A 22,107-nucleotide genomic window follows, 5' to 3' on the forward strand; every position below is an offset into this window, starting at 1 on the left:
CTCACTACTACCCCAAGTAGTACCTTTCTGCTGTACTTACTCTCCTGCAGTTCCTCGTTCTCTCTTCCCACTGCCAAAGCCCACCCCATGCTGCCTTTAGGTCACAGCTGTTTTAACTGTGTGAACGTTGAAGTTGAAAGAGGAAAAAAAAAAAAAAAAGAACTGATTGGATGGGGACAGCAAGAGATTTTGTGGCCTTGATCCCCTTTCAAACCACCATGTCTCTGTGTGATTGTACACACACACACACACACACACACACACACACAGTCCTTTCATGCATCTTTCATTACATTTTTTGAAAGATAAATACAGATTAGAAGAAACGAAATGAAATGGCAAAGAGATATACTAGATCTCATGGCCTCTAGGGATCATCCTCAAAACATACCCTCTTCCCACACCCCTGCCCTTCCTTCTAGAACAAGAGAAAGATTTATGCGATCTAAAGAGAAACCAGAGTTCTGCCCTTCCTTCTAAAGCAGTGAAGTCACTGACTGTGTTCCCATAGTGCCTTGGTGATATCTCTCTTGTGCTTATCTTACTGTATTTTGTTGTTGGCTTATATAGTTATCTCCTCACCTGGACTGTGACCTACTTACAGCTAGAATGCTTGTTATTCACTGTATGCCTGTGAGTGAGATGAACAGAATGCTTCATTTCCAGTGTCCTTGTGATATTTCATAGTAGAGGATGGACTGTAGAAGTATGTGATTATTCTACTAAAAACTCATGATAAAATAATTTATGACTCATTCTTACAGCATTTTATGTGTTTAAGTTCATAACGATGAGTCTCTTCATAATGATATAAGTAGTTCGTGACTAGAGATAAAGGTAAGTAGTTTCCAGGCACAGTTATGTTACTAAAATGTCCAGCTAAGTGTGGGAATGTATGGGAAAGTGAACTGGTCATGATCTTAAAGTGATCTTAAATTGGGTAAACTAAAACAATTTATCCATTTTAACTACTTTATGTCTAAAATGTTGAACCACGCTATTATATTTGGTTCTGGTACCCATGAAGTCAAAATAATCAATAGTAAGACAATCAGAGTTCCTGAGTTGATTATATGTCATCATTTCTCAAGATATCAAGATCATTTTTCAAAAAGTTCATTCACTGTGACCCAACATGGATTGAAATGTTCAGATTGAGGTCTGTATATGACTATTTTTATAGTAAAAATTCTAGATCCAAAAATGCCTTATTAGTTCAGATAATATGAAATACAATGAAGCTTTAGCATACTAAGAAATGTGGAGTGTCTTTTACTCTTGTAGTAGAATTCAAGCCAAACCCCAAACCTAACTAATATCACATTTTCATCACCCTCCTTTGCCCCAGCCTTATAAAACCAAATAATAACTACTCAGGAAATATTATATCTGTTAATTACAATGCAGTTAACCTTACCTCATCCCAAATAAATTATATATATATATTTTTTTTAATTTTTATTTTTTTTACGATTTTATTTATTTATTTGACAGATAGAGATCACAAATAGGCAGAGAGGCAGCCAGAAAGAGAGGAGGAAACAGGGTCCCCGCTGAGCAGAGAGCCAGTTGCAGGGCTCAATCCCAGGACCCTGAGATCATGACCTGAGCCGAAGGCAGACGCTTTAACCCATTGAGCCACCCAGGCGCCCCAGAAATTATATATTTTTTAATGTAGTGTACTTAAAACTATTGGTCAACTTGCTTCAGCTTTCAAAATGCATTTTGGTCTAGAATTGTATATACTTCCCAATATGAGAGTAACACCTCATTTTGTCCTCCATTACAGAAGACAATAGATGTGCATCTTCAAATGCAGTGTCCTGCACCAAGTGCCTCGCGCTGGGTCCGGAATGTGGATGGTGTGCTCAAGAGGTGCGCCATTTTCTTTCTTGTTTTCTTCTTTCTTTTCCTTCGTTCCTTCCTTCCTCCTCCCTCCCTTCCTTCCTTCTTTCCTTGTCTCCCTTCCCTTCTTTTTTCTTGCCTTTTTTCTTTTTTGCTATTTTCTCTGTTCCTCATGGTTGACCTCTCTAGGCAGGATTTCATTGTCCTAGTATTTTATGCCTTGAAGGTGCATCAGGAAAAAGAAAGATACTGCTGAGCATCAGGAAAATTTTATTTGGTTTTATGCTTGGAAATATCTGGCTTAATATAAAGTATAACCTTTTCATTAGGAAAATTATAGTAATTTTGAAATGAAGTGCAAACCATTTTATGTTTTCCATCTGTTCTATAGAGAGAATTGGCAAACACAGAAAGTGACTTTTGATAGGTCAGTAGGCTTTGTGTGAAATTCTTGCTGCAGCTTGGGGCAATAGGTTATATATCCAAGTTGGATCATAGTCTTGTACATGCTTATTAAAGAAAAGCAAGTTAGTTTATTGGTCTCTTTCATTTGTTTTTACTTGAAATACTTAGAGATAAGTTATTTACTCCATTTCATAACAATGTCCATCAATTTGCCAGTTACTTATGAAAAATGGGATGTTCTTCCTTTGACCTGTGACCTTATTCATGCAATACTGTGTACATTTAAATTCTGTGGAATGAAGAATAATTCGAAGTTGTTTATTGTTCAAAATTAGTGTTTTTATATTCTAATAAGAGAAACATACCCCAATAACAAACTTCTTAGTAAAAAAATTACAATGCATTCTTTCTTTCTTGGCTGTGAAATTGTTTTGTTAATTTTTTCTTTTGTTGATGACCTTTGGTCAGAACTATCTTATATAATAAGTTGTAATGAAGAAGCCATCTACTAATCTGGGAGTTCTTTTGTGAAATTATATAGGTAATTTTATGTTTGTTTACATAGCTCTTGTGAATTGGAACAAATAGATCTTTAATGGCCTTTTGCTTGACATGAAAAGAAATCTCTAGCTTTTGCTTCCTGTGATTGTGTTCACAAACTGCACCTACCATCATCTTTCCAACCTCTCCTGTTACTGCTTGCTCTATGTATCTCCCAAGAGGAAAAAGAAAGCTGAAAAGTAGCAAAGGATTATGGACATTACTTTCTTCTAAAGCAAGTCAGGAAAGAGGCAGGGGAGGAGTCCAGAAAATAGTGGCCATATCTGAAAGTAAGTGTTCCTCCTACTGACAAACCAAAGCCTTCTTGAATATACTCTAGGCTTTACCAGTAAGAAAATTTGAGATGTCACTTAAAACTAGGCAGTGCTTCACCAGAACTCATAGAATCAAGCAATGTCAGAGAGAGGACAATTCCAGAGTTTCTAGTTTCTATCCTATCACCTCTGATGAGACAAATGACCAGATAGAATTCACTCTATTCTCTGAGCCTCCCTTTCCTCATCTCTCTAACCGTGAGTTTGGCATTGACTTCTAGGTCTTCTTGTCAAGAATGTTCCATGGCTTGACATTTCCTGACCCTAGGCCAATATTCTATTTTAGATTTTTACTAAGGAAGATCCTTAGAGCCATGAAGCTTACATCAACTTGGTGTGCTGCTGAGAATTTTGGTCAGTATAGTTTAGAGGGACTCAGGTGGTTAAGACAGCCAGTTGTCAGCCAAATGTTAACATCCCAGGCATACATAATGCCAAGTTCCAGAGGGACTCCTTTATCTGATAACTGCTGCTGGCACAGAAAATTTGGAGAGGCACAGTTACAGATATAGCAAATGTCAGTCCTGCCACAAGGGAAAGGATTTTGAGTATTCAGAGAAACTGGTGGCCAAATGGAAGGAGGTAACCCAAGGGGAAATGGTGTGTGTGGCTGCCAAAGCAGAAGAGGCAAACCTGTGTCTGCTTTGGTCAAATGCTTCAGAAGAGGATCTCAGGAAACATTTGGAAATTTGTTGGCTGTTCATGTTGCAAAATAGCCTTCTAGGTAGTGCAGGTTTCCCCAAAGCTCAGCAGGACCCTCGGTGCAGCCCCCAGGCCCGCCAGTCCATAATGCAGCGGCTGGAGGACTACCTGATCGTGGGACACCCACCCTCTTTCCAAGGTCTCTGTGCTCCTGGGTCCCCAGAAAAAACCCGGACTAAGCGAGCGTGTGCAGTAAATATTTATAATCAACCAGAAAACAAACACAAGAAACACCATCATGAGATAGAATACAGATGGCAGGGGGAAAGAAGCATCTAATTCATGTATTTAAAAAGCAGGCTCTGAAATGAGATCACCTTGGATTCAAATTCCAAGGCCATCCATTTCTAACTGTATAAATTTGGACATATTACTCTAACAACTCTGAACATCAGTTTTCCCTCAGAAATAATAATTGTACCTCTGACACATTGTAGTGAGGATTAAATGAAACAGTATGTGAGAAGCATTTGACCCAGGTATTGCTTAAGAAATGGGAGTTATTACTTAAAGAACTTAAGACTCCAGAGCAACTCATTCAGGTTTAGGAAACCCAAAGGACTGTGTTAAGAACACCACCTAAGGGTAAGGAACCAGTGTTAGGACTCAGCCACTAGCCACTTCATTAACAGAAGGAGCTGTCCACTCCCTGCAGGCTGACCTGACATCATCAAGAGGAAGAGTAGAATGGCTAATTTTGAAAGCTTACCCACCATTAGGCACATATGCAACTGATGCCTTTTATTTCTTAACCAATGAGAGTGGAAGGACAGGGAAAGAATAGGCATTTTTTCTCTGTTCATGATCAGAATAAATAAACAGTAACAAATTAAGCCTGGTTTGTACAATTTTCAAAAGTGGTAAGAAGTAAAACATCACTAGAAAATTTAGACAGGGTATATTCAATATGCCTACATTATTTTTTATAGCATGTTAATCTGCTATTCTGTACTTTTGGGTTTCTCTTTCTCTCCATGCTACATAAAAATAATTGGACAATAATTAGGATAGAAAGGACCTTACCATTATTACCTAGTTTAATGCCTCAACCTCCCTTTTAACAAAAACAAAATCTTGATGAATTTTGAAGAACTCTCTTTCTCTCCTGCCTGCTATGCCCGACATAGATTGTGATTACATAGCCAGAAGTTTAGAGGGCAGCCTTCAAACATAATTATACTGAAAGACAACACAAAGGGCATTCACTGTCAAAAGGAAGATGACAGAGTTCTTCATTTCTGTGCAGATTACCATGTTTGGAAATCATAAAGACTCAGAAATGAGAAGGAAAAAACTCTTCTTACTTTTCCCCAGATAATTATCTTGAATGGATGAAAGAAACAACTGATGAAAAGCCATCTGGGGTAACTTCAACCTGGGCTTTTCATGTACAAATAAGCTTGAGATGCACATAGTTGGAGTATGATTTTTGCTTGTGTATTTCTTGCAGAAAAAATAAAACATAAGAATTAGAAGAAATTAAAATGACACAAAACACCACAAATTAAAAGGGTGTGGTTTCAAATTCTTTTCTTTTATACAAAGTAGAAAGTAGGCCACAGTGGGTAGGGGCAGCATTCCATTCTTTATTTTGATGTCACGGTCTTTTCTTCCCTTCTCAAACCTAATTGTCAAATTGGCAGTGTTTTTCTAACTCAGTTTCTATAGTGGAGTAAAAACAGCTATTGCTGATTCAGACATTGCAAAATAATTGAGACTATTTTGCCTATTTCAGCAAAATGATTTGACATTTAAAGGTCAAACAGCATAGTGTGATGTATAGTTAGAGTTGAATTAACCATATTCCCTTCTTTTCCATTTCTGTATACACAAATAACAAAATTCCTAGCTGAAAAGGAAAATCGGAATTATTTGTACTTTATTTCCTTCTTGATTTGAAGTCTTGAGGTTTTTTACATCTGTAAAACATGTGTGGCCCCTTGTCTGTGGCCCGTCATTTGAGGCAAGAGGGAGCATTGAGGTTCTAAGCCTCATGCACACTCAAGTTTCCTCAAGCTCCAAGAAAGGAGGGATCCCCCCATCTAGCCTGGAGCTTTCTAAAGGGAAGTGATACTGTTGATAGCAGTCCATGCTACCTTTCTTTGAGGAATTCCAAACTTTTTATAAACTAAATCGTATACTGAGTAACTCTGAGTTTTATCAATAGATGAATAAATTTGGATACAATAAATTAAGGATTTGGACTTTTTAATCTTCAGGCTAAAAATCTAGGTGTCAATAGCACAGTAAATTGAATTTTTCTGTTCCCATGAAGTGGTTTACCAAATGACAGCTGGACATCTTAATTGTAAAGGATATATCCACTTTTATCTTTCAATTATTTTTATATTTTAAAGTGTGTTTCACACTCTAATTCAGAATCAGTACTATAAGGGGCCACACAGTAAAAAATTTTGTTTTGTGGGTCACATACTGTCTCTCTTGCATGTTCTTCTTTTTTATTGCTTTATAGCATTTTTTAAATGTAGGACGCATTTTCTGGCACTCAATCAATATAAAACAGGCCACGGATTGTTGTATTTGTCCCATAGTCCCTAGTTTTCCAAACCTGCTCTAAATTAAGAGAGGAATTAAGTTAAAATCCTTGTATGAGTGTTTTTATATTGCCTACCACAATCCCATCTAATACTCACCACTGCAGCGGATGCTCCTATTCATAATTAGTGATCTAATATTCAACTAATATTGAACTTGATATAATCTCCTTCTTCCATAACCTTATGAAATTCTGTGCTTTCCCTAAGTTTCACGCCCATAAAAATTACATTTACTTGCTTAATGGCTGAATTCACCAAGGGTCTATTAGCTCTTTGATGACAGGGAGAGAGTCTATCTTATTCTATTCTGTATCCTCAGCACCTAACAAACTACAGTAAGTATTCAATCTGTATTCTTCGACTGAATGATTAGTTGGAAACCCAATTCCCTGAATCAGCTGAACTAAAGGAGGAAAGACTGAATACCAGATCAGAATAACCACTGCCAGGAAGATCACTAAGCAAATACCCAGCTAATGTGTAAACAAATATTTCAAATAATTCAGGCCAACATTCTATATAAAAAAACATATTTTTATACTTTTTGAAACATTTCCTGTCCTTAGGGGAAAACCTGAATGGTTACATGAAAAATAAAAATGTCAAATTTTTCTCAATCATGATAAATTGAATTTTAAGCTTGCTCCACTAATTCCAAGTTTATTATACAGCTATTGAATGACAACCAACCAATCCTGAATGGTAATAAAAGTTCTAGATTCAGTTACAAAATCAGGAGAATCTTAGCTGCAACCTTGTATCTCTCAGCCTCATTATAAACATCTTCCTTGGTTTATTAAATTATTTCCAGGCTATTATGTGTCTAAGAAGTTGGGGGATTTTATGGTCTAAGGAATACAGATTTCCAATTCATTTCTTAAAATTTTAGGATCTTATTAGGAATGTGAGTCCTGAGGGCTTGTTATATATTCCAAATATAATAGTATTTAATAAACGTTATCAGCTGGATTCTTTGAGAACTGAAATTTACATTTGGAATGACTGAATGGCCTATTTTGAATAAAATTTTTTGAAGCAGTCTTTCCCACATAAAATATTTAGAAAGAATTAAGTTGGTATAATTTTACAGTGATCAGTTAACAATATTTAAAGTCCTTGGTTTAAATCTCCTCTTTAATATTCATTTTCTTCTTTTTAAATAGAGTTTAGGAATTAAAGCTTTATTTAAGAGAAATTTACTAGTTTTCTTATTGGAAACATACAGCTATTTTGAATAGTTGCATAATCTATGCAGTATTAGAAGATGGCTTCTTTTCAATATTTGCTGTGTGGTTTTCTTTGATTGTAACTGAGATAGTATGCACTAAAAACGTCAGTTGATTTTCCTTTTCTTAAACAGGATTTCATTTCGGGTGGATCAAGGAGTGAGCGTTGTGATATTATTTCCAATTTAATAAGCAAAGGCTGCTCAATTGATTCAATAGAATACCCATCTGTGCATGTAATACCAAGTGAAAATGAAATTAATACCCAGGTGACACCAGGAGAAGTGTTGATCCAGCTGCGGCCAGGTTTGGTGATTTTCAAATAAATCTACGATGGTTCTGACTTGAAATTACATTTAGCTTTATTTGCTCACATTTAATATTTTGTGGAAGGCAGTATTGTTATAATAGAAATAACAGTGGGCTCAGAATAAAGAAATCAGAATTTTGCTCTTTTTTGTGCCTATAGCTAGCTATCTGTGTGGCCTCGGACACTCTGCAAACCTGACCACATTATATTATAATTACATGTTTCCAGACTTGATCAAATTGTAATGTAATTGTGTTCCTATTCCATTGCCAGCTCTGAAAGAAAGAGAGCATGTTTTATTCCACTGTTTCTCCAAAGCCTCACAGAGTGCTGGCTTGTAGTAAGCACTCCATAAGTATTTGTTGACTTGATTAGTTGATTAATTAATTAGTAAGAGATGTAAATTAAGCTAAGCCCTTAGAGCCTGTGTGATAAACTTTTAAACAGAAAACTACAATTCATAATTATCATAATTAACTTGAGCTGCTTTGTGATGGCCCCTGAGATTAACACATCTTTCTCCTCCTATACTTCTCTTGTAGTTGCCATTTTATCACATTGTATTCCACAGTTTGACACAAGTAGTAGGCCACTGGAAATTATTCATTTTCCTCTGGTGCTAGAGAATTTCAGTGTACAAACTACACATGGCAAGATAATTTCAGGTACACAGGTATGCATCAGTCAATTAGATGCACTTAGTTTTAAGCCATATGCAATTGCCTTCAAGTCTGCCATTATTTCATTCTGGGTGGTCTTGTCCTGTCATTAAATTTTTAAATAACCATTATTGACACGTGACTTCCCTATTCCAAAACTGAGCTATTTCTTACAGATTCTTAGGTTACCAGAAAAACAAATTATATTTCTTTCTTGGCTCTAGACATATTCCCAGCTTCCAATTAAAACTATGTTCTTCACCATATAAAGCAGCCTGATGTGGACACATATAAGAAACTGTTGGAAAGGGATACACAAAAATGAAAGAAATTAGATTGGTAAGATTATGCCATCCACTACCTTCTATTGCTACCATTACAATATACTGTGCAACAGAAATTTATTTTCTCACAGCTAGAAAGTTTAAGATCAAGATCCTGGCTGATCTGGTGCCTAGAGAGGGAGAGAGAGATACATACAAGAGAGGGAGACAGAGAATGAGCTCTGTGGTATCTCTTCCCAAAAGGGCACTAATCTCATCACGAGGGCCCCACCCTCCTGACCTCATCTAAACCTAATTATTCCCGATTGGCCCCATCTTCGAACACTTTCACATTATGGGTTAGGGCGTCAACACACAAATTTGGAGGGAACACAATTTAGTCCACAGCACTTGATCTATAAAAATATTTTCAAAAGCCATGGAATATTTTTAGATATTAATCATATTTTATTTATTTTTATTTTTATTTTTTTATTTATTTGACAGAGAGAGATCACAAGTAGGCAGAGAGGCAGGCAGAGAGAGAGAAGAGGAAGCAGGCTCCCTGCTGAGCAGAGAGCCCGATGCGGGACTCGATCCCAGGACCCTGAGATCATGACCTGAGCCGAAGGCAGCGGCTTAACCCACTGAGCCACCCAGGCGCCCTGATATTAATCATATTTTAAATAAGAAAACTTAATCCCCAAAAGTGAAACTTTTTATAGGTCAATATCACTGTATACTATGCAATAACTTTTGAAATCAATATAAGAGGATAAATAAATATTAAATAATGAACTAAGAAAAGCTTTTCTAAATAAAGTCTGTCTCCAAGAATAAAACAAAACTATAGTCATAGACTATTTAATAATAACAATAAGAACAACACACATCAAAATATATGGGATGTGATTAAGTTTCCTCCCAGGAAAACTAAAAGCTTTAAATGCTTTTTATTATTAAAGAGGAATGAAAAAAATTAACTAAGCATCCAAATTAAGATATAGGAGCAACAAAAACAGAATAGCCATAAGGAAAAAAAGAGAAAGGAATTAATAAGTTATGAAAAAAATTAATGAAATGTAAAATAGAAATTAAAAGGTAAAATTAATGTATAATTCCAAGAGTTGGTTCTTTGCAAAGTCTAATAAAAACAGATAAATTGTTGTCAAAGCTAATTAAGAAAAGAGTAAAAAAGTAAATAACCCAGTTATATAGATTATAACCAAAGAAACAAATATTAAAGAAAAAGAGACTATGAAAATATTAGGTATAAAAATCTATGGTAAAATGCATAAATGTTGATAATATACATTATTTTAAGGAAAATATATATGACTAATATTGCTCAAGAAGTGGGGGATATCTAAGAAACCTAATAAAAATAAAAGATACTAAGAGCATTATAAAAGAAAAACCCACATTGTGTACTTAATGTTTTCTTAGGAAGAAATGATTTCATGTTCACCCAAACATTAAGAAATGCATTATCCCTAGGCTGCATAAACTCTTCCATTATTTTTAGAGAAGGCCTAGAAGCTACCCAATCTCTACAAAGTTTGCATAACCCTAGTATCAAATCCTTAACATTTCAGGAAACCACCTTAAATCATATGTGATAAGAAAAATAATGCCAAAAGGAAAAAATATATATTGTTATTTCAACAGATGCTGAAAAAATCATACAGTAAAATTTAATGTTCACTCTGCCAAAACCAAAATTGAAGAACAGTTCTTTAATATGTATTAAAATTATTCTGGAAGTTTTATATAAAAGCAATTAGGTTTAAAAAACAAATACAAGTTATAAACATTTTGAAAAGATAAAGCAAAATTATCATTATATGTCTCTGCTAAATCCAAGCAAATCAACTAAAATTAACTTTTAAAATTTAAAATAAAAAACAAGGGACTCTTGATCTCAGGGTCACGAATTTGAGTCCCACAATGGGCTTAGAGCTTACTTAAAAAAAAATAATAATAATAAATTCCTCAGCCATCATCATAAACAAGGAATACATGTTTTTAAAAATAAATAAATAAGGCAGGTTGTTTTTTATAAAGTATTCAAATCAGTGAATTTCCTATGTGATATTAAATATAATGAAAAAGGGGATCAATTCACAGCAACAACCTAAAATATAAACTATCCAGAGACAAAGTTTTTAAAAAAATTCATAAGATCCATTGTGTAACCTCAAAGAAGATATGTAAAAGTGCAGAAAAATTTTATGTTCCTGATTAGGAAGGCAATATTATAACAGTGACAGTTTTCTATAAACTAACTCTATAACTGTATCAGAATCCAAGTGAATAAGTAAATTTAATTCAATCCCAATCCAATCTGAAATTTTTAAAAATCTTCAATATTTGTTATGCATGTATCTTTGTATAATATAAATAAATATAATATATATTTTTATATTTACATAATAAATATATAAATATTAAAAATAAAATACATATATACAAATTTATTTAGATTTTTAATGTTATTACCAGGTTATTCACAAGAAAAATGTATGTCCGATTAAGGCTTTCATGACTCACCCTTGTCTTGTCTTCTCTACTCTGTTACTTGTTTCTTTTGCCCTTTTTCCTAGTACTAGGAAGATTCCTAAGCTTATTAACCATCTTAGTTCTCTTTTTTGTGGATGATATGCCTCTCCACACAAATCTTCCTATTTTTCTAACTAAACATTACTTTTTTTAAAAAATGATTTTATTTATTTATTTGACAGAGAGACACACAGCACAAGCAGGGGGATTAGCAGGCAGAGGGAGAGGGAGAAGCAGGTTTTCTAAAGAATCAGCAGACAGCCCCACCTAGCTCAATCTCAGGACCCTGGGACCATGACCTTGGCTGAAAGCAGCTCCTTAACCAAATGAGCCACCCGGGTGCCTCTAAACATTACTTTTCAGTAGCTTATACATGAGGCTTATGGTATATTGTGTTTCTAATAAATGTAACTATATCCTTTCAAAATGTCTTGCTCTTTTTCTTTGTTTGTTGTTGTTTTGTCTTGCTCTTTTTTAAACACTTAGGATTTGAGACAAGGGTGCATTTTTTGGGGGGGGTGTTACATTTAAATTTATATACTTAGTTTGTTCATTTTTGTAGATATAATGGCGGTTGAATCTTTCTGAGACTAAAAATTAACATTTCAAAACTTGAGTAACTGTTTCAGTGCTATAGATAAGCAATGACAGTCATGGTAATGAGGCAGGAGAAAAGTGGAAGGACATGAGGGATAATGGGAGGTAGCATCTCCAGGGGTTGGTGATTGATGAGCACGGGGACACTTGGGCTGTGGCTCAGGCAACAAAGGAAGAGTGCTGGCTGCCATCTGTAGAAGGCATAGTACTGAATTCAGATTGAGACATTTTAAATTGAGTTGGTGACTTATTTACTATATATGAGGCTGCAGTTCAGCAGGAGATACAGGTTGGATAAAGATGTGGGAGACTTCGGGGCGCCTGGGTGGCTCAGTGAGTTAAAGCCTCTGCCTTCGGCTCAGGTCATGATCTCAGTGTCCTGGGATGGAGTCCCGCATCGGGCTCTCTGCTCAGTAGAGAGCCTGCTTCCCCCTCTCTCTCTGCCTGCCTCTCTGCCTAGTTGTGATCTCTGTCAGTCAAATAAATAAATAAAATCTTAACAACAACAACAAAAAAAGATGTGGGAGACTTCAACATAAGGTAGTAAATGATGTTAAGTGAAAGCAGAATGGGGGGTGGGAAAGTGTAAAGAGAAATGCTTAATATCTATATCAGTCATTATGGGGTTTGATTTTTTTCATTTTTCCACTATTATTTAAATTTCTGTATGCAAATCAGTGAATTATATAATGTGTTTAAGTCATCTCTCCAATGTAGCCATGACAGAACTATATTTTACAATATGCATCTATAACAAATGCTTGTTAAATTATATTTAATAAGATCATCTAAAAACCACATGTGGCATCAAAGATGTGCCAGCTTTGAGGCATAATATATAAAGCTACATTGTACCAATTCCAGATATACAGAACCACTGCTCCTTATAATATGAAAGTCCTTTCTACCACGACACATACAATGCATACCTAAGTATAAAATGCATTTATTGGGCGCCTGGGTGGCTCAGTGGGTTAAAGCCTCTGCCTTCGGCTCAGGTCATGATCCCAGGGTCCTGGGATCGAGCCCCACATCGAGCTTTCTGCTCCACGGGGAGCCTGCTTCCTCCTCTCTCTCTCTCTCTCTGCCTGCTTCTCTGCCTACTTGTGATCTCTGTCTGTCAAATAAATAAATAAGATCTTTTAAAAAATGCATTTATTCTCCAATATTGATTTAGACTTGATTTATTTATAATTATTTATTCTTATAAAAATTCATGAAAAATTTTTTCATGGATACTGATTAATTGTTTTAAAGAATGTTAGTAGGACTTTATTATATATTTTATATATATATATATATATATATATTTATTAAAAGATTTTATTGGGGCGCCTGGGTGGCTCAGTGGGTTAAGCCCCTGCCTTCGGCTCAGGTCATGATCTCAGGGTCCTGGGATCAAGTCCCACATCGGGCTCTTTGCTCAGCAGGAAGCCTGCTTCCCTCTCTCTCTCTGCCTGCCTCTCCATCTACTTATGATTTCTCTCTGTCAAATAAATAAATAAAATCTTAAAAAAATTATATGATTTGCATAAAAAAAAGATTTTATTTATTTATTTATTTGACAGACAGAAATCACAACTAGGCAGAGAGGCAGTCACAGAGAGAGGGGGAGGCAGGCTCCCTGCTGAACAGAGAGCCCGATGCCGGGCTCGATCCCAGGATCATGACCTGAGCCGAAGGCAGAGGCTTTAACCCACTGAGCCACCCAAGCGCCCCTATTTTAAATATTTAAAATGAAATTTAAAAGTGATATTTTCTTTCACTTTTTACTTCTTAAACTATATATTTTTTTCTTATTTTTACCTACCAATCTGGTGGAAAAATAAAAGAAAAAGGTATTGATCCTACTTGATATTCCATAAGAACATTGAAATGAAATATTTAGGAATATAGGAGAGAAAAAAGGAATTCTCCAATTCTGCTTCAGAAGTAATACAATGTAAATGATAAGTATTAGTGTAATTTATACTTCACCAATTTAAGAAAATATTTCAAACTCAATTCACTTTAATACTGTAACAAAAGAATGCCCTTTAATTTAGTGTAGCTTAACTTGAAATGTAAAATTTTTCAGGTATTCTTCCTAAATTCAAATTTTTTAAAAAACCAGAAAAATACAGAAATCACACATTGTTTCCCCTCCACCCCTGGTACATATCACTCAATTTATCCTCATTTTTTTCCCAGAAATTCAGAAATGTGATGGAGTCTGTGCCTTGATGTTTCAAACCCGTCTCATTCTGGGGACTTCTCCCTCCCTGACCCAAATATAATGAACAGAATTTGGTTGTTCTTTCTTCCTGATAGTTTTCCACATTTTCTTTCGGTTTTTCAGTTTCATCTTATGCAGAACACTTTTAGTTATCTTTTCTTAACGTCCAATCATGGTTGTAGCCAAGTCTTCAGAGATGTTCACACCATTATTTGAGTGATTTTAAGCTCATTCTAACTACTTTCAATTCTTTGGGCTATTCAGACCAATACTGGCAAAAGCTCTAAGTAGGTCTCTGCTTTCCTCCAAGTCCTCTTTCTTATTCTATGTCACAGACCTACTTTTTGCCTTTGAAGCTGATCGATAGAAACAAGGATCTGAGCCTTTAAAAATCTCAAAAGGTATAAGAATGAAGCTTTCTTGGAGATAATGTAAGTAGTGGCATAAACCTTTGGGGGCCAGATGATATTCTTCCCTCTCAGAGAAACTAAGTTTTTTCCTACTCTGAAGGAAAGAAGTAGTAGATAATGAGCTTCTCACTAAGGACCTTTTGAAATGATGTATCAAAATGTGCTTCAAATGTAGTTTAGTTAAACACATTTATTAGTGGTTAGGCCTGAACTAAACCCAGAAACTTCAGAGATGAATGAAGTTTCTATGCTAATGAGGCTAATAGTGATAATTACTAACACATATATATTTACTGTATACTAAATACTGAAGTAAGTATTTTAAATAGATGCTAAAAGAATTTGCTCTCAGAATAGTGTTTATGACACTGCTGTCTACATTGATAATCTCACCAATATTAAGTCTTATTTGTACATGTGTTTCTTTCTCATCTAAAATATTCAAAATCTCTTAATGTCATCCACATTTTGAGCCCTGTGTTGGTGACACCCCAGAATGAACTGAATGGAGATTTTATCTGGGGACACAGTATCCATGTTCCCATCAAAAGATATTTCTACTACCTCCAAGAAGGTTTCTTCGTTATATAAAATGAAACCATCAAGAGCCAGCTTGAAAGCATATGGGGAGTATCTCAAGCTCATAGGCAAAACATGGGGTTTGGGATCAGCTTGTCTAGGGCTGCCTAAATAACTTTAAGCCATTGAGCTGATGGCTTAAAGTTAGAACTTTATGGGAACCTCAAATGCCATGCAGTTTATTATTTTTTAAAAGATTTATTTATTTTAGAGGGGGGAGGGACCATGGGAGAAGGGAGATAATCTCAAGCAGACTCCCACTGAGTGTGGAGCTGAACTCAGGGTTCCATCTCAGAACCCTGAGGTCACTACCTGAGCCGAAATCAAGAGTCAGTTGCTCAACTGACTTCACCACCTAGGCTCTTCAAATGCCTTGCAGTTTAGAAGTGATAATTATCATTTTCTCTGGAAATGATTAAAGGGCCTATGTATACAAAGAGTCTCTCCCCCTTTATTAAAATTTTGTCTTACTGAGGCCTCAGCCCATGCTGAAGTCTTCAAGTGACCCAGGTACATATCTGAGATCAGCATTTATATGATTTAAAATCAAGCTACAGCAGCCTAAATCCTCCAACCCTGATCATTTGGCAAGCTTCCTTACAGCCATCTTCTTTGCTGAGGCCAGTGAGACTAGGATTTTCTTGCAAGGCTAAGAGTAACTGGTATGTGCTGAGGGCCCTTGTAGGGCTACCATTTGGTTGGATCTCTCTTGAGTATTTTAGTCCTCTAAGTACTGTGCTTTTGCAGTTTCTATTGGCTAAGATAACCACAACTTTATAACAACCTGGACAATACACTATCTAGTTTATTTTTCAGTAACTCCATGAACACACACAGCCATTCTTCTTTAGACACCATAAACTGTAATGATCACCAAGATGAAAACACAATCTGGCCGGTGCCTTAGGTCTTCAGCCTTATACCCCAGTCAAGAGTTAAAAAAACAACTACACAGTTTGTAGAAGAAGAAGGAGGAGGAGGAGGAGGAGAAGGAGGAGAAAGAAGAGGAGGAGAAGGAGGAAGAGGAGGAGGAGAAGGAGAAGAAGCAGCTGATCCACACATTAAACCACATGAACCACATTCCCCATTTATGCTCCATTTCTATTTCTTATCAATCTGGCTCTTTCTAGATACTGACAGTCTCCTGGATTGGACTTTTCCACCCAAACTCAAGACACTTCCAAAGGGACAGGCCTTTTTACCAGACACTGGAAAAGCAGAGATGAATATATGCTCTTTGGACGCAACCCATCTCATAAAAGAAGGAGTGAGAGAGTGGGCTGGGTGGCTTTCACATCTCCCAGTTTCTCCTCCCAAACTCTTGGGCCAAAAACTAAGAGTGTTGCAGTAAAGGGGTTTTCAGCACATACAGGCAAATTAGGAATGAGTAATTTTCCCCATAATTGTTATTACATACCAGAAAAAAACTTACTTTGAATACATTCTGTAACTGGTTTAAAAACATCTGATTTGTAAAACAATTTGAAAGAAAATATTGCTACTTTTGAGCATATTAAGACTAAAAATAGGATTTGATAAATTAGGGGATTCTTCTGATAAGTAAATCAGACTCTCAATTGTATATACAAATTGGTGCTCATTTAAAAAATTGTTCCACTCAAATTACTCTCTACTGACAAATAATGACTTAAAAAGCATATACTTTATTGTTTAAAAAAGTAAAATTCACAAACTGCTCATATTTAAAGAGATGACTTTTTTACATGTACTTACAGGCTTTTAATTATGGAATTAATAAGTCATGGGAATAAAAGGCATAGCATAAGGAATATAGTCACTGTAATAGCTATGTAATAGTACAGATGGTAGTTACACCATCTGTTATACACAGCATAATGTATAAATTTGACAAACCACTAAGTTTTACACCTGAAACTAATGTAATATTTTGTGTCAGTTAGACTCACATAAAATCAATCAACAAAAGAAATTATAAAAATATTAAATACAGAATTACCAACTCCACAGAGGGCCTTTATACAGTGATACCGGTCCCTGTATCAAATGATAATGGACAGGGAAATAAATAAAATGGTATGGTACACACTTGTTGGGAAGCTTTCACATTTCTCCTCATGGTGACCCTCTCTTCTTGTCTAGTTCCTTTGCTTCCGTGATCCCTCTTCAACATCCGTTTATCAAGCACCCACCATGTGTTCGACAGTCACTGTTCCCTACATTGCCCAGGTCCCCAAGCATGGCAGTGCTGGGTACAATTCTTTAGACCACTGTCTCTCATTCCTTCTCAGGACTAGCTGTTGGGAAGGATCTCATCATATAATTCATAATGAGGTACTACTTATTTAAGATAGGTTAACCTCATACTTAGTACCAGAGTTTTCACATCATATATGTAAATATGCCTTAACCCAAAAGGATGAATTTGCACCTTTATCCAATAAGAGGTAACTTTTCTTAGGATGCCTTTCTACTTTTCTTCAAACCAAAACAGCCACCTACACTTGAGATAGAACGCTGCTTGCTGTATTGTGCTGTGCTTTCCTAGATACTAAGGGAAGTATGGGTTCATATGGTGATAAATACATTATCTATTACATTTACAATGAGTTAGTCCATTTGTTACTATCACTAGCTGCACCACAGAATTGTGAGAAATACATTGTAGATGTGGGAAACTAATAAATTGGTGTGATTCATATGGTTTTCAAATTGCCTTAAAATTATTCCAGGATATTCCTAACATCATTCATTATGCACAAATCTGTGCTAGTTGTTCTGTATATAAAATGTGACTGATTTATTGAGAGCTTATCCTGAGATGTTTAAAATGAATACTACATAATGTCTGTCTTTCTTTGAACCAGAAGCTGAAGCTAATTTTATGCTGAAAATTCATCCTCTGAAGAAATACCCTGTGGACCTTTATTATCTGGTTGATGTCTCAGCATCAATGCATAATAATATTGAAAAATTAAATTCTGTTGGAAATGATTTATCTAGAAAAATGGCATACTTTTCCCGTGACTTCCGCCTTGGATTTGGCTCCTATGTTGATAAAACAGTTTCACCATACATTAGCATTCACCCAGAAAGGATTCATAATCAATGCAGGTATCTAGGGTTTGATGTGGACTTCATAATATCAAATTAATTTTTTTCTTATAAAATCTCTCTTTGTTTTTATATAAAGGACTCACTAAATTTTATATTTTTGTTTTATTAAGTGGGAAATTAAAATATTTGTAGAGGAGGTATGTTCCTATCTCAAAACTTAGGACATCATGTGTAGCTTGGACTTTTGATTTTGTTTTTTCAAATATCACTCAGTTTCATCACAAAAAACCCACAAGTAATATTAGTGATTTTGGATAAACTCCCAATGTCCAGGCCACCATGCATATAAATACCTGTTTGAGAATTCTGTATGTGTCCTTTCTGATAGCTCCAAATTTGTTAAATTGAGGTTTGTCAAATATAAAGTACTTACCTTGCCAGTAATGCAACTACCTTTCCATTATTATATCGTGACTATGTTTGTAATTATGTTGCCTGAGAGGTGACTTCAAAGAAAGTTCAGCTAGGACATTGAGGGTAGTTGGAAAGAGAGGAATTTGTCTGTTTTCTGGAAAGAGCCCTTTTTCTTAGCATTTTGAAAGTCTCATTCTAAAGAGCACATGCTGCCCTATGAAACAAGGGCAGACTTTAAAAATACAAGTTTGTCAGACAGTATCTTATTTAGCCTGTTGAATTCTCAGAGAGAAATGTGTTCAGTTCTTCCTTAATATAACATATCATTTTAACATCTTCTTTCCTACTTTCATAAATTCCCCAGGTCACTTTAGAGTACACACGCTCATCTACCAGAATAGCTCTGCTAACTGTTGGAATGAATGCGTCTCCTCATGGAGCTTCATGTTCCTTCTCCCTAAATGTGCATGTGCCTGGGGAATGATTCTCACCTCTTGGGACATCATGGGATTCTCAAAATAATTTTAGTAAACTGTTCATCAATAATTTCACATGACACAATGTTTTAAAAATTAGCACAGTATTTTAAAATATCAAACAATAGTATAATATTTCCACTTAATTCCTAAAAACAGTTCCCCCAAAATGTTTTTCTGCTGCACCACGGTCAAATATGATAGGAAATGACTGCAAATTCTTAAAAATTAACCATGTATATTAGCATAATAAAAGCTCTTTAGGTGTCCTATATTAAACGTGCTTAATCTTCCTTAGTTTTTGGACACCAAACCATTATATTCCTATTTCCTACTTGCAAAGAAATATCTAATATTGAACTTTTTCCTGATTTTATTAAGTACAGGTTTTCTCTAATAGAATTACCTTGGCAAAAAATATATATTTTATATTTATATAAGCATAAATACTTAATATATATACTATTTATAAAATATACAAATATATCTTTATATTTTATATATTTATACTTTATATGCTTATGTTTCTCTTTCTCTCTCTCTCATATATATATATATATATATATATATATATATATATTCCTTTCTTACAGCAAACCACATAATTTTACTGTGAACAGTATTTTGAATCTTTGAATGAAGCATAGCAAAATAGAATTTGCCTTTCTTCTTTTCCCATATAGTGACTACAATTTAGACTGTATGCCTCCTCATGGATACATCCATGTGCTATCTTTGACAGAGAACATTACTGAGTTTGAAAAAGCGGTTCACAGACAAAAGATCTCTGGAAATATAGATACACCTGAAGGAGGTTTTGATGCCATGCTTCAGGCAGCTGTCTGTGAGGTAAATAGTTTCACATTACCAAGTTTTTGCTCAGATGCAAAATTCTCCAGAATTTAAGATTTTATTTTCTCTTTGACCTATAGAGTGAAAACATAATACAGAAGAATACAGTCTTCTAATGCTTATTCCTCACCAATGTTATTCATTTTGGTATGTGTTCAGGACAGAGGGGCTTAAATGAAAGAGGGTTATAAATAGAAAAATATAGAAGGGAAAGAATAACTTACGTGCTTGGAAAATCCTTTCCAAAAGAACTGTCTTTTCACTCACCACTTTCCAAGGAAGAGCCTGAAACAGACATTTTCCTACTCACATTGTGTTAGGTGCTCTGCAGTTCATAAACCTGGCTTGTTCTTGCTCTGAGGGAACCCCAGAAATCTCCAGCTGGGAGTTGGTACAGTCAAATGGCTGTGGTAAAATAGAGAATATACAAATAAAGTCAATACTATTTAGGAAACAGCATAGTATTTATGCACTTCATTCCAGCCTGACTTAATGTTTGTTAAACTCGAACTTAGTGTTTCTTGAGATAAAGACCACAATAGAGATCTATGTGATTGTACAAGATCTAATTACATGTTTATTTTAAGAGTCATATTGGATGGCGAAAAGAAGCTAAAAGATTGCTGCTGGTGATGACAGATCAGACATCTCATCTTGCTCTTGATAGCAAATTGGCAGGCATAGTGGTGCCAAATGACGGAAACTGCCATCTGAAAAACAACATCTACGTCAGATCAACAAGCATGGTAATGTAGCAAAAGCTTCTTAGTAGTTATGAATCTTCTGGCTCAAGTATAAGTTTAAATTGGCAATTCAGCTGTTTTTGTACAAAGGAATTACCTAAACAAGCATGATACAGAGTCAGGATAAACCATGAGAGAGAAGTTATGGAAGAATGCCATCTATAAATGCTGATTGATAGAATATAAGGCTAAAACACTCTAACAACATCTAGTAGCTAATTCTCTGATATGCTAAAATGCACTGTATAATATCTGAAAATAAAAGTGATAGAAGAGCTTACTTTTTATGCAAGTGAAGAACTTTAAAAGGAAACACACACAAGCATACACACACATACACTTGTTCTGCAGTGTTGGTATATAAAAACATATTAAGGATTGGTAAGAAAAGGATATTTGGCCTGAAGAATCCTCACAATATAATAGGTAGAACTCAATAGAGACTAAGGAGAAAAAAAAAAGTTAAAAAAAGGCCAACTTCCAATATTCCGGAAGCTTATCTATACTTAGGGTCTCTTTTTTAAAAATTAGTGGATATCTGAAGCTTATCTATACTTAGGGTCTCTTTTTTAAAAATTAGTGGATATCTGGATTGATTCCTGAGGGTTAGTTTCAGCTCTGAATCATACACTTAATACAATCACCTGGAACCACATCTTTCCCAGCATTAGTTATTGTTCTACATGTGGAAAGTCAACTGTATGATGCAAGATTTATTTCTGATAGAAACTATTTATACTGAATGGTAGGACAAAATTTTCCAAACTTTCTCAGATTTTGGTACCCTAGTATCTTGGTAATTTTCTTCTCTTAAAACAAAAGCTTTAAACTTTCTCTGATCTTGGTACCTTAGTGTCTAAATAATTTTTTCCCCTGGTTTTCATAAGCAAAAAAAAAAAAAAAAAAAAAATCTGACAGTTCTGTTATTAGGTAGGTCCAAATAGCTTAACTATTAAGAATATATTAAAATATATATATACATGAATCATCAAAAAGTAATATACATGATTCATCAAAAAATACATGTGCGCGCACGTGTGTGTGTGTGTGTGTATGTGTGTGTGTGTATCATTCTTAGTAATGAACTTACTAGAAGGAACTTCCCAAGCCTTAGAATCAGACTGGACATCCTTTCCTGTTCCACATTGATTTTCATTTCCTGTTCCACATTAATTTTCATGCTGCCTAGTTTTGCAAAGATATGATGTCATTTACAGGGACAGAGACAAATGTAATCTTAAAACTGCAAACTATCTCCAGCTAGTAGTTCATGGCTACCTGTCAGATGCTGAACTATCACTTTAAAAATTAATGATACTTCAGGGCACTCTGGTGGGTATACCCCAAGACACCTCATGCACAGTTTGGAAATTGCAATATTAG

At 35.2% G+C, this 22,107-nt stretch overlaps 1 protein-coding gene and 1 long non-coding RNA gene across 4 annotated transcripts in view; one reads left to right on the forward strand and one right to left on the reverse strand.

Moving 5' to 3' along the window:
- Positions 1-20,388, reverse strand: part of LOC131829483 (uncharacterized) — a 43,389-nt gene extending 23,001 nt beyond the window's left edge. The window contains exon 1 of the long non-coding RNA XR_009352867.1: positions 20,292-20,388. This is a non-coding gene — a long non-coding RNA (uncharacterized LOC131829483). The remainder of the gene's footprint in view (positions 1-20,291) is intronic.
- Positions 1-22,107, forward strand: part of ITGB8 (integrin subunit beta 8) — an 82,846-nt gene that overhangs the window by 27,867 nt on the left and 32,872 nt on the right. For all 3 annotated transcript variants that reach the window (XM_059171321.1, XM_059171320.1, XM_059171322.1), the window contains exons 2-6: positions 1,790-1,875; positions 7,746-7,917; positions 18,050-18,296; positions 19,813-19,978; positions 20,569-20,727. In XM_059171321.1, the coding sequence (XP_059027304.1) occupies positions 1,790-1,875; positions 7,746-7,917; positions 18,050-18,296; positions 19,813-19,978; positions 20,569-20,727 (830 nt within the window). The remainder of the gene's footprint in view (positions 1-1,789; positions 1,876-7,745; positions 7,918-18,049; positions 18,297-19,812; positions 19,979-20,568; positions 20,728-22,107) is intronic.

Source organism: Mustela lutreola, chromosome 4 (assembly GCF_030435805.1).
Source record: "Mustela lutreola isolate mMusLut2 chromosome 4, mMusLut2.pri, whole genome shotgun sequence".
Lineage (NCBI taxonomy): Eukaryota > Metazoa > Chordata > Mammalia > Carnivora > Mustelidae > Mustela > Mustela lutreola.